The sequence below is a fragment of the Pelodiscus sinensis genome, chromosome 5 (genome assembly GCF_052426305.1).
Source record: "Pelodiscus sinensis isolate ZL-2025 chromosome 5, ASM5242630v1, whole genome shotgun sequence".
NCBI lineage: Eukaryota > Metazoa > Chordata > Testudines > Trionychidae > Pelodiscus > Pelodiscus sinensis.
The window spans coordinates 106805180-106822059 of record NC_143056.1 but is presented as its reverse complement, the minus strand read 5'-3'; the positions used below and the strand labels follow the sequence as shown (position 1 = coordinate 106822059).

At 41.2% G+C, this 16880-nt stretch overlaps 1 protein-coding gene across 11 annotated transcripts in view; it reads right to left on the bottom strand.

The window, feature by feature from the left end:
* Positions 1-16880, bottom strand: part of SBF2 (SET binding factor 2) — a 639223-nt gene that overhangs the window by 139682 nt on the left and 482661 nt on the right. For all 11 annotated transcript variants that reach the window (XM_006129312.5, XM_006129315.5, XM_025187865.3 and 8 more), the window contains 5 exons: positions 11716-11888; positions 11347-11420; positions 10784-10979; positions 7728-7855; positions 4633-4808 (listed from right to left, as the gene is read on the bottom strand). In XM_006129312.5, the coding sequence (XP_006129374.2) occupies positions 4633-4808; positions 7728-7855; positions 10784-10979; positions 11347-11420; positions 11716-11888 (747 nt within the window). The remainder of the gene's footprint in view (positions 1-4632; positions 4809-7727; positions 7856-10783; positions 10980-11346; positions 11421-11715; positions 11889-16880) is intronic.

Genomic DNA, 16880 nt, shown 5'->3' with positions numbered 1-16880 from the left:
GATCGGATCACCCACAACTAAGACCTGCCTCTTCCTAACTGGCTTTCCCTCTCCCTCAGAGGTATCCTCAGTGTGAGAGGATACCGCAACATCCTCTGGGAGGAGGGTCCCAACTACGGGATGGTTTCCCTCTGCTCCCATTGAATGCTCTGTTCCCTTGAGACTTTCATCCTCCTTAAGAGCACTGGGGCTCTTAGACTGAAGTTGGGACAGTACTACAGTGTCCCGGAAAGTCTCATCAACATAGCTCTCTACCTCCCTTAGCTCCTCCAGTTCAGCCACCCTGGGTTTGTTTTGGTTTGGGTTTGTTTAGTCTGCAGAAGAGAAGAGTGAGGGGTGATTTGATAGCAGGGGAGGGGAGGTTCCAAAGAGGATGGAGAAAGGCTGTTCACTGTACTGACAAATGGCAGAACAAGGAGCAATGGTCTCAAGTTACAGCGAGAGAGGTCTAGGTTGGATATTAGGAAAAACTACTTCCCTAGGCGGGTAGTGAAGCACTGGAATAGGTTTCCTAGGGAGGTGGTGGAATCTCCATCCTTAGAGGTTTTTAAGTCTTGGCTTGACAACGCGCTGGCTGGGTTGATTTAGTTGGGATTGATCCTGCCTTGGGGCTGGACTTGATGACCTCCTGAGGTCTCTTCCAGCTCTATGATTCTATGATTCTAGGTGATTGCAGGAGCGGAGGGAGATGCGAGAGGCAGGGGTGAGGTAAATCATCAACCAAGGAAGGCTCACAATTGCAAAGGTGTTTGGATCTGCTGGGGGAAAGGCTGCAAAAGGGAATTCAGGATGGGACAGGGATGGGGATAGGGAAATGCAGGCACTGGCACTAGTGATTCCCCTGAGGCGTTACACACAAACAAAAACGAAACAATAATAAACAACACCCTTAGTGCAGTGTCATGTGGGCTGGCCAGATACTGTCTTCAGTTTGTCAGGGGTACCCATATTGCACAGCTCCTACAGGCGAAATTACAGTTCTTCCAATGGCTATGGACCCTGACAGCAGCCCAGCATGGTTACATATATTAATATAATTGTGCGAACATTCTATACACCTCCGGGTGTACATATGATCAGAGCAGTTGCTTTGCAGCACCTGTACTTTCAGGAATGCATGCGAAAAGTGGCATTGAGTCATATACAGAACATTCCCACCACCATGGGGATGTACAAGAAGCAGGGTATGACAAGTGCTATCTGCAGGTAGGCCCGGCATAAATGGGGTGTGGGTGACAGAATGAAAGGATCACCAATGGGTCCAATTTCGGGACTGGATTTTTTAGCAGGGATTCATACCCCCCTTTTTCATGTGAAATATTAATAATAATTAAATCAAGTGTGCGGTTTGGCCTGTTGTCCTGATGATATTTCCACAAGAATGAATTTGGGGCACAGTCCCAAGGCCATCTAAACAGTGATCTGTGGACAACTGTCTCTGGACAATTTGGTTTTTATTCCTCCTCCCCCAAGGCTAGCATCAAGCAGGAATGGAATAGGCTAGGATCTCCTTGAGACTAACGCAGTCAATCAAATTGGTGGTCTGGGTTTATTGGGGGATTCTTGTCTCCACTATGTAATGCAGTAATTATTTTCAGTTTGGCCATGTGGTTAAGACAATCATTCTACAAGAATGAATTTTGGTGGATCTTGTGGTTTCAATCCCAAGGCTTTGCCCCCCAAAGGCCTCCAGGGAATTACTTTGTTTCATAACCTCTGGGTCTGACAAAAGATTAGCACATGACTTATATCATTTTCAGGTCCACAGAATTTGGGAACTGGCAGCTGGAGCCCGCCAGGAACACAGGCAAATGCTAATGGTGCTATGGAACCTTTGTGTACAATGGTAATCAGTGTGGTTGCTCTACACACATGGCCCAGCTGAGAGACGTTTCAATGTTTTGATGCAATTTCAGGAGCAGGAAGGCCTGTCATCAGTATAATCCATTACAGAGGACATCAGTTATCCCGCAATCTCAAATCGCCTTTCTGCCGTTACATTTGTCAGCAGACTATCCTGTGATCTTGATCCTTGCAGTGGTTTCTTTGTCTGATGGGTTTTGGCTGGGTGGTCACATTCCTGTGCTCCTAAGGTAGATTCCCATTGTTTTATCAAGTTTACATTCTCAGGGGGTATGTCTACACTACAATGTTAGTTCGAACTAACGGACGTTAGTTCGAACTAACATTCATAGCCGCTACACTAGCGCTCTGCTAGTTCGAATTTGAATCGAACTAGTGGAGCGCTTAGTTCGAACTAGGAAAACCTCATTTTACGAGGATTAAGCCTAGTTCGAACTAGCTAGTTCGAATTAAGGGGTGTGTAGCCCCTTAATTTGAACTAGTGGGAGGCTAGCCCTCCCCAGCTTTCCCTGGTGGCCACTCTGGCCAACACCAGGGAAACTCTATGCCCCCTTCCCGGCCCCGGACCCCTTAAAGGGGCAGGGGCTGGCTACGGTGCCCGTGCCAGGTGCAAGCCTGCCAGCACCCAGCCAGCAGACCCTGCACCTGGCACGGCACAGAGCCACCCACCCGATGTCCCCCAGCCCACCCCCTCTTCCCGGGACCAGGCTGGCGGCTCCCGGGAGCTTGCCCTGGACCGCAAGAGGCGGGCACCTTCCTGGGCTAGTGCAGACATCGTGGACCTCATCCACGATCTCCGCACTAGGCACAGGAAAGTGGCCGGCTAGGGCAGGAGAGCTGCCAGCCTGGCCACCCAGGAGCAGGTGTGCATGAAAATCAAGGGGGTCCACTGAGACCCCCAACCCTGAGCCCTGAGCTTACAATGGCCGTCCTGGGTCAGACCAAAGGTCCATCTAGCCCAGTAGCCTGTCTGCCGACAGCGGCCAACCCTAGGGACCCTGGAGGGGATGGACCGAAGACAGTGACCAAGCCATTTGTCTCGTGCCATCCCTCTCCAGCCTTCCACAAACTTTGGGCAGGGACACCACTCCTACCCCCTGGCTAAGACTACTCCATGGACCCAACCTCCATGACTTGATCTCACTTCCCTTTAAACTCTGTTCTAATTGTAGCCTTCACAGCCTCCTGCAGCAAGGAGTTCCACAGGTTAACTATTTGCTTTGGGAAGAACAACTTTCTCTTATAGTTTGAAGCCTGCTACCCATTCCTTTCCTTTGGTGTCCTCTAGTCCTTCTTTATGGGAACTCATGAAGAACTTTTATGAATGCACCCTCTCCACCCAACCCCTGCTTTTAGAGACCTCTATCCTGTCCCCGCTCCATCTCCTCTTTTCTAAGCTGAACAGTCCCAGTCTCTGTAGCCTCTCTTCATCTGGGTGCTCCCTCAAATCCAGGTCCCCCTCAAACACTCTGGCCCCGTCTCCTTCCTGCCCCTTCTCTGAGGCCCCGCCTCTGCTCACTCCATTTTCCCTCCCCCATCCTCATCCACTTTTATCAGGCTAGGGGCAGAGGGCTGGAGTGCAGGGGAGGGGGATGTAGAGACTGATATTGGGCTAAGGGATTCGGAGTGTGGGAGGGGTTCTGAGCTGAGCCTGGGGCAGGGAGTTGAGGTGCAGGAGCAGGTTCAGGGTGCTAGCTCTCAGAGAGAGTTTGGATGCAGGGGGACTCAGGGCTAGGGCAGGGGTTTGGAGTGCAGGAGGGGTTCAGAATGTGGGCTCCAGCTGGGCATTGCTTACCACAGGTGACTTCTGGGTGATGGTGCAAGGAACTAAGGCAGGCTCACCCCTCCCCTGGCCCTGCACCACTCCCAAAAGCAGCCAGCAAACTCTCTCCATCCCTGCCCCCTGCTGCTCTGTGGAGATGGGGCTCAGAGTGGAGGGAGGGGCACCCTGACAACAGCAACCCCTCCTCTTCTTCCTATGTCCTGCACAGCAAGCAGGAGGCTTCTCAGGTTAGTTTGACAAGATCTATCTTCCATAAACCCAAGGCATTAATTAGCCTTCTTTAATTCTTTATTAACTGGGTCACATATCAGGTGCTCCATTATCTTACCTGGGATCAATGTCAGACTGACAGGCTTATGATTATCTGGGTCATCCCTTCTATCTTTTTAAAATATTGGAACAACTTTTGGAAATGAATCGGTGTTCCAAGACTTATTGAAATGTAACATTAATCATCCAGTTTGTTCCTCAATCTCTCAAAACTCTTGAATGCAGGTTATCTGGACCTACTTCAAAGAGTGACTAAAAACCCCAAACTCTACATTATGGAGCACCAGAAAAACTGGACACGACCATCCTATGAGTGTAAATTTCTTTTTACCTTTATTGGTGATCAGCCCACACTCTGAAGTATGAGCATCCTCATTATACATTGCCATAAAATTAGTATAACTGTAGATATTCATATACTTGCCTAATTGTATGCTTTGAATCTTATTACAGTAAATACTTCCATAATTTCCTAAGGCAAGTAGTTCAACAAGTTTATTATACACTTATATTACTAATTCATATATTTTTTTGTTGCTTTTATTTGCCATACCGATGTAACATACTTGATAGAAACCAGACAATTCAGCTTTATTGAGGACTACCTCAATGTACTTGCAGTTTTGGAAAACCATAAAAATGATACATAGAATTTAATGCTAAACCAGAATATCAATAATAAATTTGTATGAAAGAAAAAATAGATTATACCTTACCGAAAAGAAGTGTTCTTTTCTTTTTGCTTTGGTAAAATAATCTGTGATGCAGTTTGACCAGCTGCAAAAGCAAAGGTGCTGAAGATTGACTGGGGATAACGGAACTTCATTAGCTGTTTCCTAAATATTTCTACCACTTCAGGACTTACTTCCTCATCAAATGCTACTTTAATTAACTGCAAATAAAAATACATAGCAGATTAGAGATTTTAAAAAATTTAATATGGCAACTTTTCAGATTAAAAAATGGAAGAGATCCCACAAGGGAAGTAAAATAATATATTGGTAAAATACAGAAATATGTGTATGTTATTGATTGTGGGAATTCATTGTATCTGTTTTTACTTTTTTAAATGTTATATTCTAATGCCAAAATATTTCTACTCTGCGGTGTCTGGAGTTCTCAAATTTAAGACAAAACATCAGAGCAAATCTATGAAGTAGCTTTCGCATTAACATTTATACATTAGTTAAAATGCCAGCTATATTTTCTTGCTACATGGAATGACAAGGCCTGGAAAGATTTTGGTGTCTCAAGCCCTTGAAATAGACAGGTCAAAACTAGTAAAAAGATTGGCACTCTACTTTCAAGACTCTCTCACTATGCCATATATTCACTCCTCACCTTGCAAAGCCTCAAAAACTGTGTTAGTAATAAAGCATGATAACCAAAAACGACCCTTAGAAAAGGAAGTGCTTTGTACTAGCCACCAATGATATCTCTGCTCCGTCAAAATATGGTGTTTATACAGCTTAAAAAGAGTCCTAACCTACAATTCTTAACCAGAGGGATGATGCCCAGCTCTTAAGTTTTGAGGATGAGCAATAAATGAGAGGGAAAATGAGGGTCTGTATAAACTTTACAAAGAATTTTCAAAATAAATATTTCTGAGGTATTTGTTATTTTATAAGGCTCAAGATGAAGTTACTTTTGATGTGTATTTTGTTTGCCAGACACAAGAATCATAGAGCTGGAAGAGACCTCAGGAGGTCATCAAGTCCAGCCTTCTGCCCGAGGCAGAACCAATCCCAACTAAATCAGCCCAGCCAGGGCTTTGTCAAGCCGAGACTTAAAAACCTCTAGAGATGGAGATTCCACCACCTCCCTAGGTAACCTATTCCAGTGCTTCACCACCCTCCTAGAGAAATAGTTTTTCCTAATTTCCAACCTAGACCTTCCCCACTGTAACTTGAGACCATTGCTCCTTGTTCTGCCATCCATCACTACTGTGAATAGCCCCTCTCCATCCTCTTTGGAACCTCCCTTCAGGAAGTTGAAGACTGCTATCAAATCCCCCCTCACTCTTCTCTTCTGCAGACTAAACAAACCCAAATCCCTCAATCTCTCCTCATAGGTCATGCGCTCCAGCCTCCTAATCATTTTGGTCTCCCTCTGCTGAACCCTCTCCAATTTGTCTACATCCTTTCTGTAGTGGGGGCCCCAGAACTGGACACAATACTCTAGATGTGGGTCTCACCAGAGCTGCATACCTTATCCTTTGTTTTCTCTCCAAACAGCTAATAATCCAATTGTTCTGGACTTCCTTGAAATGAAGTCTTGAATATATATGGGCCACCCCCAAAAGAAATTTTAAATACCTTAAAATAAGATAGCTGTAACCATTCTCCCTCAAAAGTCATAATTAATACACAAAGCAGAGGGGGTCTATTTCACGTAATACTGAACTCTGGCTGTAAGAAAAGGAACAGAATGTAAACTATTTGCTGTTTTGTTTTGTTTTTATAATTTCCGACAAAAAAGCAGAGATTATATTTGATTACAGTCCAGAACCAGAAATTGATTTGTATCTGTATTTAACATACAACTGAAGGATGTAAATTTTGTTACGGTTAGTCTCCAAAAAGAGTCTTGGAAAGGAAAAGGCCTCACAGTTACTGTTTTACTTGAAAGGCATAAAGGAGTGACTCCTTAAATTGTTAATTAAATCCATTCATTTGTATAAGATAATGCATATGAGAGAAAAATATATTACCAAGAGTCTATTCAAAACACTAACAAGAAGAAATTGATGACATACTCCTAAAAGACTTTCCCTTTCACCAAACTGTGATTTTTTTGATCCTCAACGAAGTAATGTAGTAGCAGCCAGATCTAGCTAACCATTTCATACTCTGAAACCCCGCATCATATAATTTTAATTGTAAGCAACAGAATTAGTGAAGATTTCTACCTTATATTCTTCTCTTCATTTAGGGTCTCATAAGAACAGCCATACTGGGTCAGACCCAGTATCTTGTCTGCCGACAGTGGCCAATACCAGATGCCCCAGAAGGAGGCATCACAAGAGGAAATCCTCACGTGATCCCTCCCCGACACCTACCTCCAGAGAAAAAGAGGCTAGGGAACCATTTCTACCCATCTTGGGTAATAGCCATTGATGGACCTAACATCCATGAATCTATCTAGCTCTTTTTTGAACCCTGTTAAAGTTCTAGCCTTCACTGCATCCTCTGGCAAGGAGTTCTATGGGTTGGCTGTGCGCTGAGTGAAGGAAAAACTTCCTTTTGTTTGTTTTAAACCTGCTGCCAATTAATTTCATTTGGTGACCCCCTAGTTCTTTTATTGTAGGAACAAGTAAATAACTTTTCCTTATTCACTTTTTCCATACCAATCATGATTTTATAGACCTCTATCATATTCCCCCTTAGTCTCCTCTAGTCTCAGCATAGATTAAATTACCTCAGACTAAATCTAAAGGAGAGGGCTCTGGAAGAAGAAAAATCTCAAGAGGATCCCCATCCCTACAAACTGTACTCTTCCTATTTGAAGAATAGGATGTGAGAGTGGTCCCTAAACTTGTAATCATCAGGAAGCTGTTCAGATCCTGTGGCTCCATCAATGATGAGAGAAACGGGCAGTGAAAACCATTAATGCTCTAGTCAGTATTGATTGTGTAGATGGGAAAGCAATGCAGAAGGGTTCTCTGAGATGCTGAGACCCTGCCAGTACCAGTAACTTCACGAAGAATTGAGAACACTCAGCTTTTTCCCAGGGGCCAAAGTGTTACTTGCAGCAGGTTATTCTGATGAGATAATTTCAGATGTTTAACAAAATATAAAGCACTCCATTCTACCTGAAAGGATGCCGAGGTGATCTGCAGTCCCTCCTGCATATTCTGTTGCAGCTGGTTCTGTAGAGTAATCTTCTTCTCCTTCATAATAGATGCAATGGGAAAGCTCCGTATCACTGTCTGTTCTCCAGCTAAGTACCATAGAATCATTTACAGATATATTAGGTCATGGAATCATATCTGATTTAATCATATTTTGCTTTGAATGGGTGTTAATGAATGGGAGCAAAGTAATAGGAAATAAGGCATAAGATTTTGGCCAGGAGGCCAACAACAATTCAGAATCCACTTTAGGCAAAAAGTTTTAAAGGAGGTGATAAATTCTCAGAATATGACATACATTCATTTTTCCTATTTGAAATTAATTAGGATGATTGGACATATATTTTTCCATTCTCTCTCTCCTAAATGGTGGAAATTACAGAAAAAAACTACTGTGGTATAGGTCCAAAAATCAGCCTTTAACTACTAGTGATTTGCCATATTACATTTTGAAGTTTATATATACTTGATATGCATCTGTTTTGTCATATAAAAACTATGAACTGTATGTTTTTACATTTTTGGTTGATAAAATGAATTAACTAAAGCAGAGAAACTAGAAAATCTGATCTTTAGAACTACCACATTTCCCATGACATAATTAAATACAATGCTTAATTAAGGAGTGATTGTTGAAGGTGAAAAAAAAAGGTAACTCCATCACACAGGATTTTCAATATGTCGAAGATAATTACTTTTACAAATTTCTGTCATTCCGAGTCATTTCTTAGTTTTTTGATTACTGCACTTTTACTATTCTGTGCTATTTTTAAAAATGTTTTAACATATGCGGGTCTTTGAGGTCAGGAATTTATCTCCCTCCCCCTGTTAAAGTTCTCAACTCAAGCCTCCATCCTTACATGGCTCATCAATTGACACATGAATCAATTATATCAGATTTCAATCTTTAGCGCTAATGACATTTTTGTACTTCTGTAGTACACAGTGTACTTCTGCATGTTTCACAAATTCTCCATAAAGTAACATTTTAGACTTGTCCAAACCATACAGCAAGTCTGTGGGAGTGCCAGGAATATACTAGAGAGTCCTGATTGCCAGTTTTCAGCTTTAACCACTACGTAACATTCCTTCACTCAGGTGATAACACTACTGAACTGCTTTCACTTGTGCAAATATGAACAGAAACCTCAAAATATATTTTTATTTTAAGTAAATAAGTGAAAACTCTCAAAGGACTATAATCAGCATGAATTAAATTAGCACTTAATTGAATTCTCAACCATTTTTTGTTGAAACAAAATACAGGACTATGTAGCACTTTAAAGACTAACAAAATGGTTTATTAGATGATGAGCTTTCGTGGGCCAGACCCACTTCCTCAGATCAAATAGTGGAAGAAAATAGTCACAACCACATATACCAAAGGATACAATTAAAAAAATGAACACATATGAAAAGGACAAATCACATTTCAGAACAGAAGGGGGATGCGGAGGGAGCGGGAGGTAAATGTCTGTGAGCTAATGGTATTAGAGGTGATAATTGGGGAAGCTATCTTTGTAATGGGTAAGATAGTTAGTGTCTTTGTTGAGACCGACGCGTAGAGTGTCGAATTTTAGCATAAATGACAGTTCAGAGGATTCCCTTTCAAGTGCAGATTTAAAAGGCTTCTGCAGCAGAATACAGGTAATTAAGTCATTGAGACAGTCATTAAGTCGTTGAGACACATTATCAATAAAATAGTCACAACCATATATACCAAAGGATACAATTAAAAAAATGAACACATATGAAAAGGACAAATCAAATTTCAGAACAGAAGGGAGATGCGGGAGGCGGGGGGAAGGTAAATGTCTGTGAGCTAATGATATTAACTTTCGGCACATGATAGCATTTATAAACCTCAACTACCCACCTGGAGAAATAAAAAAGCAAATTGAAAGAGCCAGACGAATACCTAGAAACCATCTACTTCAAAACAGACCCAAGACTACAATAGAACACCAACAATAGAAAACCAACAATAGAACACCACTTGTCATCACCTACAACCCCCAACTTAAATCTGTCCAACACATTATCAATAAACTACAGCCTATACTGGAACAGGATACTAAACACCAAGAGGCTCTGGGAGACAGACCCATAGTCTCCTATAGACAACCACATAACCTCAAGATGATTCTTACCAACAACCACAAGACATACCACACTAATACCAACCCTGGTACCTTCCCTTGCAACAAACCCCGTTGCCAGCTTTGTCCACATATTCATTCTGCTGATACCATTATTGGACCTCACCAAGTGAGTTATAAGATCAAGAATACATATTCCTGCGCATCCAGAAATATAATTTATGCTATCATGTGCCGAAAGTGTCCGTCTGCTTTGTACATTGGACAAACGTCTCAGACACTTCGCCAAAGGATCAATGCCCATAAAACAGATATTAGACAGGATCACAAAGAAAAAAGTTTCTTGCCATTTCAACCAGAAAGGACACTGTCTCAACGACTTAATTACCTGCATCCTGCTGCAGAAGCCTTTTAAATCTGCACTTGAAAGGGAATCCTCTGAACTGTCATTCATGCTAAAATTCGACACTCTACGCGTCGGTCTCAACAAAGACGCTAACTATCTTACCCATTACAAAGATAGCTTCCCCAATTATCACCTCTAATACCATTAGCTCACAGACATTTACCTTCCCCCCCTGTTCTGAAATGTGATTTGTCCTTTTCATATGTGTTCATTTTTTTAAATTGTATCCTTTGATATATATGGTTGTGACTATTTTCTTCCACTATTTGATCTGAGGAAGTGGGTCTGGCCCACGAAAGCTCATCATGTAATAAACCATCTTGTTAGTCTTTAAAGTGCTACATAGTCCTGTATTTTGTTTCAGCTACACCAGACTAACATGGCTACATTTCTATCACATTTTTTGTTGATTAGATAGGTTTTGATAGTTTTGTTAAACTGCCGGGCCAGTTCAAAGTCTTGTATATCTGCCAGAACATACATTATTTTGATCCTACTAAGAAAGACCATACCGAGTTGATCATGAGGAGTTCCTTTGAATATAATTCTGTATGTGGTAAGGAACAATGCTCCTTCTGCAGGGAGAATATGGGGACCTCCGAGCAATCCTCCTGTTGCTTCCTCTCTCCCGTCAGGATCCAGCAGCACACGGAGACCTTCACATACTAACTCTTCTCCTGGTAGCAAAGCTGGTCGCAGAATCTTAGGCTGAAGGTCAAATATAAGAATTTTATATGTAAATATCATGTACAGTATAAGACTGGAATCTACCAAACTGTTATTTGCCATGAAAACATTTAAATATAAAATTATGAGATTGACTCCGCAAGAGGTTGAGTTTGGATTCAACTCAGTATAATGGGTCTTTTATAAGTTATTGGCATGCAATTACTTCTTTATGCTTAGAGGCTCTGTTACTTTCACAAGTTCATGTTTCATGGGACCAAAGCCAAACAATTTATTTATCACTGGTGGAAAATTTCTTAATTATCCTGTTCAGTGATCAGATGTCTTTTCATAATACTAGAAAAAGGAAGGCTGAAACCACTTCAAATTGTGTATGATTCCAACCTACTTTCTGTATTGGTGGTAATCTTCTACTCTCTCGATGGACAGCCTCCAGAGTTTCAATGTGCATCGCTACAATGCCTGGGAATCAATGACATCATAATTTAAACTTCACACAGTATAAGAAAGAATAAAACAAATTAAATATAGCTCCACTGTTCTTGAAATCCTGAAGGAAATTCCTGTGAAGGAAAAGCAGAGTAGATACCATCAATGACTATTTGGAATTTATCAATTATTACTGTCTAGGAAACAAACCCTTAAACGATACTGAAAATAACTGAGAGCAAAAATACACTTCTACCTGAAAATATCAGCTCCCAGAAAGAAGTGACAATTTTGTGAATCCACTTTTTTTTTGTATACTAGTTCTTACCTGGTATCATGCAATGAAGGCTCTTGATGTGATCCTGTGTAACTCCACTCTCTGTACACACTTTGTCTATAAACCTGGTGATGAAGCGCACAACTGCATTGGCAATATCATTGTTCTCAGAGTCCTCAAACCCACTTTCTGTGTCAAAGCTCTCTGCAACACTGCCTGCAATACTACAAAAGTAACAAAAAATTGCTAGTGTAAAAAAATCCAGTTAGCTAATCATAAACACAAAGAATAACTATCATATAGTTTTTGTTTCGTAAGTCTGCTATATTCAGTGTGCCTAAACATGTTGTCCACTTTTCCTCTACACTTCAGGCAGTTTCAGATACAACTGGTATAAAACACCAGCGTATGCTGACACGTCTACAATAATATTCCTACTGTTGGAGCTGCAATGATAATAAATAAAGAAGTAGAACATTTTTCTAAAAATTCTAGTGTAGACAGGAATGGTTTCTTAGAAGGGAAAATTCTTAAAGTCTGGTCCAATATCTCTTCTTCATTATATTTAGCAACATTCACACGATCTGTAATCCATGCTCAACAAATAGATTACTCGCCCTGTATAGTAACTGTGGTTCTTCAAGATATGTCTCCATGTGTGTGCTCCACTCTATGGGTGTGTCTAGACTGCATCTCTCTGCCGACAGAGAGATGCAGATTAGGCATATCAAAATTGCTAATGAAGCAGGGATTTAAATATCCCATGCTTCATTAGCATAAAAATGGCCACCGCTTTTTTCGGCACAGAGCTTTGTCAGAGCAAAGCGGCAATCTAGAGGCTGAGCTTTTAAAAAATAAAGCCTTTTTCAAAAGATCAGCCTCTAGACTGCAGCTTTTCTCCGACAAAGCTCCGTGCCAAAAAAAAAGTGGCTGCCATTTTTATGCTAATGAAGTGTGGGATATTTAAATCCTCACTTCCTTAGCAATTTCGATATGTTTAATTTACATCCCTTTTCCAAAAAAGGGATGTAGTCTAGACGTACCCTAGGTATCTACAGTAAATTTTCAGAATGAAGAGGGTTAACTAGAGGTGTTCCCCAAGGGTCAGTCCTAGGACCAATTCTACTTAACATATTCATAAGTGATCCGGAGAAAGGGGTAAACAGTAAGGTGGCAAAGTTTGCAGACAATACTAAATTGCTCAAGATAGTTGAGACCAAAGCAGACTGTGAAGAACTTCAAAAAGATCTCACAAACTAAGTGATTGGGCAACAAAACGGCAAATTAAATTTAATGTGGAGAAATGTAAAGTAATGCACATTGGGAAAAAACAACCCCAATTATACACACAATATGATGGGGGCTAATTTAGCTACAACTAATGAGGAAAGAGATCTTGGAATCATCGTAGATAGTTCTCTGAAGATGTCCACGCAGTGTGCAGCGGCAATCAAAAAAGCCAACAGGATGTTAGGAGTCATTTAAAAAGGGACAGAGAATAAGTCGGAGAATATCTTATTGTCCTTATATAAATCTATGGTACACCAAGATCGTGAATACTACGTACAGATGTGGTCTCTTCATCTCAAAAAAGATATACTGGCATTAGAAAAGGTTCAGAAAAGGGTAACTAAAATGATTAGGGGTTTGGAACGGGTCCCATCATATGAGGAGAGATTTAAGAGACTAAGACTTTTCAGCTTGGAAAAGAGGAGACTAAGGGGGGATATAATAAGAGATCTGTAAAATCATGAGTGGTGTGGAGAAAGTGAATAAGGAAAAGTTATTTACTTGTTCCCATAATACAAGAACTAGGGGCCACGAAATGAAAATAATGGGCAGCAGGTTTAAAACAAATAAAAGGAAGTTCTTCTTCACACAGAGCACAGTCAACCTGTGGAACTCCTTGCCTGAGGAGGTTGTGAAGGCTAGGACTATATCAGGGTTTAAAAAAGAACTAGATAAATCCATGGGTGTTAAGTCCATGAATGGCTGTTATCCAGGATGGGTAAGGAATGGTGTCCCTAGCCTCTGTTTGTCAGAGGGTGGAGATGGATGGCAGGAGAGAGTTCACTTGATCATTATCTGTTTGGTTCACTCCTTCTGGAGCACCTGGCATTGGCCACTGTTGGTAGACAGGATACTGGGCTGGATGGACCTTTGGTCTGACCCAGTATGGCCATTCTTATGTATGCATCTCATGAACTCAGTTCAGAGATTTTAGGTAGCAGCGTCTGTTCAGCCTGCACATGCATCCATGCTTTGCCATGCTCTGCACCGTAGCCTTACAGGGCTGTGCAGGTGAACTGCTCTGCACTTCCTTCTCTACGGCTGCATTCCATCACAAAGAACTCTGAAGCAGAGGGGATGTGCACAGGCAGTGGAGCACCCATAGGGACAGTCTGACTCCTGAGTTTTTTATTTTGGCTGTGGTGAACAGGTCCTCTCCATGATGCCCCAACATCAAAATATGCAGTGGAACGTAATGGGCGTTATCTCCCAGTTGTGACCCAACAAAAAATATCTATTCAAAGAGTCTGCTGTGATGTTTTGCATGCCAGGAAACAAAGCTGCTGAGATCTTATTTCAAATGCATCAATTCCAAAGTCTCACTGCTCCAGAGTAGAAGGAAAATGACCTTTGTTTCTCTTGATGACTGATACAAAACATGCACAATATGTTATCTGACACGATTTTCATGTATTTACTCTGGAAGAAAATGGAGACAGGCATTTCTGACTGTTCAGAGTTGCAGTATGTTGTTGTGTGGCTTGGACTCAAGAGATGACCATCTGCTTTTAGCAGTGGGTGTTTAGATGGGTTTTGAATTCTAAAAGTTATGTGTCTGATATTGATGATACTAGAGATGAAAGGGGACTGAATGTGCAAAATTGTGAGAGTCCTTCCACTAGATAAGGGATTTTTTCCATGAGTGAGAGCATCAAGAGTAATTTGTTCAAACTCTGTTGGCTTGGCAAACAGTTCTGAGCTGCCCTGAAGATAACACGTGACTCATCACAAAGGTAGCAGCTGCCAGGTCCCAAAAACTAGAGACAATCAGCAGATCTCTGGGGACTGATCTGGACTATAGTGACTAAATTGGCGAGGGCTATAAAACTGTGCGAAGGGAGGTATGCTTGGGCCTCTACCACATTAAGGTAAGCTTCTATGAACACTAAACTTTGCACTGGGGTTATTTTTTACTTTTGGATGTGTAATTGTGGTCCCTGTCTCAGAAATAGGTCTATAGGCCTTTCAGGCTACATCTAGACTGCAAGCCTCTTTCGAAAAAGAGCATCTAGACTACAATCAGTACTTTTGAAAAAGCAAACCGCTTTTTCGAAAGAGAGCACCCAGGCAATCTGGATGCTCTATTTTGAAAAATCACAGTTTGCATTACATAGCACCTTTTTTTGAAAGCGCACTTTCAAAAAAAGGTGTTATTCCTCGTCAAGCAAGGTTTTCCGCGGTCGAAAAAACTGCTGTGTTCTTTCGATTTACTTTCGAAAGAACATGGCAACAGTCTAGACACAGGGGAAGTTTTTTACGAAAAAAGGCCACTTTTTTCGAAAAAACCCTGTAGTCTAGACACACCCTCAGTGGCCAGCAAGAGTTTATTGAAGGACCATCCCTTGGGCAACCAATCATCAAAGTATGGGAAAATCAGAATTCCTTGTCTGTGAAGACAAGGAGCCATTACTGAGAGACATTTTGAGATCATTTTAGGTACAGAAAAACAAAGAATAGGAACTTTCTGTGAGAGAAGGTGAATCACTGTATGAAAGTAACTCTCCTATAGAACATAAGCTGTGAACCAATCCCCTTTGTCTAATGATGGAATTATTGCCTAAAGAATTAACATATTGATTTCAGAATCTTTGCAAAACTATTAAGTAATCTTAGACCCACAATAGGTTTTCAGCTGCAATTCTTTTTTGGAATGAGGAAATACTTGTAACAAAACTCCATGACTCATTGTTGCATAGGAACTGGTTCAATAGCACTCAAGTTCCAGAGGACACCTTTCAGTCATAAAAGGTACTTATGAGAGAGGGTCCCTGAAGAGGGTTGGGGAAGCAGGGTGGGATGGTGGGAAGGAAGTAAAGTGGATGGAGTTCTGTTAAAATGATCTCTAAAACACCCATGTCCATAGTTCAGCAGAAGTGAGAAAGATGGTCACCATAGCGAAAGAGATGCTGATTATTTAAGCAGGTATGAGTGGGGAAGATAATTCAATACCTCAACCACTCTCTCACAACTGGTGTGTTAAAGCTGTGGGTTGTGAGGTCTTGTCTTCTGGAATTGTCATTTCTTATACTGGAGTCTGTAAGATATGTAGGAGGCAGGAAACAAAGCAGGACAAGATTTCTATGCTGTTTGGGATTTACTAAACTTTTTTTTGTATAAAAGGGTATAAATTCCCACAGAATGCAAGGTGCTCTTACTGTCTTTCAAGGTATGCAGGGACTGATCTGGTATTTTTTGCAAACAGCGTCAATCCATCAGAAGGGAGATCCTCAATTGTATTGTGCAGAGAGAATGAGCAGCTTTATCAATGGCATCCGGGGAGGACTGCAGTCATATTCTGGCCATCAGCTGATGCTCTCTAATGATTACTTGAAATGGTTCCCTTTGTTCTTGTAGAAGATGCCCGATTTAAACAATTTAAACTTGAAACAGTATTTCACTTGGTAGATGGTGATCTTAAACTGAAGAGTACCCCAGGAACTTGATTTATGGCCAAATAAATCAAGATGCTTTAGGTCTTTGTCATATAGGCTACGTCTAGACTGCAGCGCTTTTCCGAGATACCAGAGGTTTACCAGAAAAGCAATGCCAGGTCCAAGGAACATGTTTGCTTTTCCGAAAACTTTTTTGAAAAAGTGGATGCGCTCTTTCACCATCCCTGTAAACCTCATTCTATGAGGCATAAGGAATGTGTCAAAAGAGCAGGTTTTTCTGAAATTTCGTGCTGTGTAGATGCATCAAATTTTGGAAAAGCCTTTTTCGAAAGAACATGGGAAAAAGATACACAATTTGCGTACCACAAATTGCGTATCTTTTCCAATTTAACTCTGCAGTCTAGATATAGCCTTAGTGTGGATTGAGTGCAGTGCTGTTTTCCACATTTACAGTGTTGACAAGGTTGTCATGAGAAGGATGCAAAAAAAAAAAAAAAAAAAATTCAGAGTCCTTATGAAGAACATAATATTTTT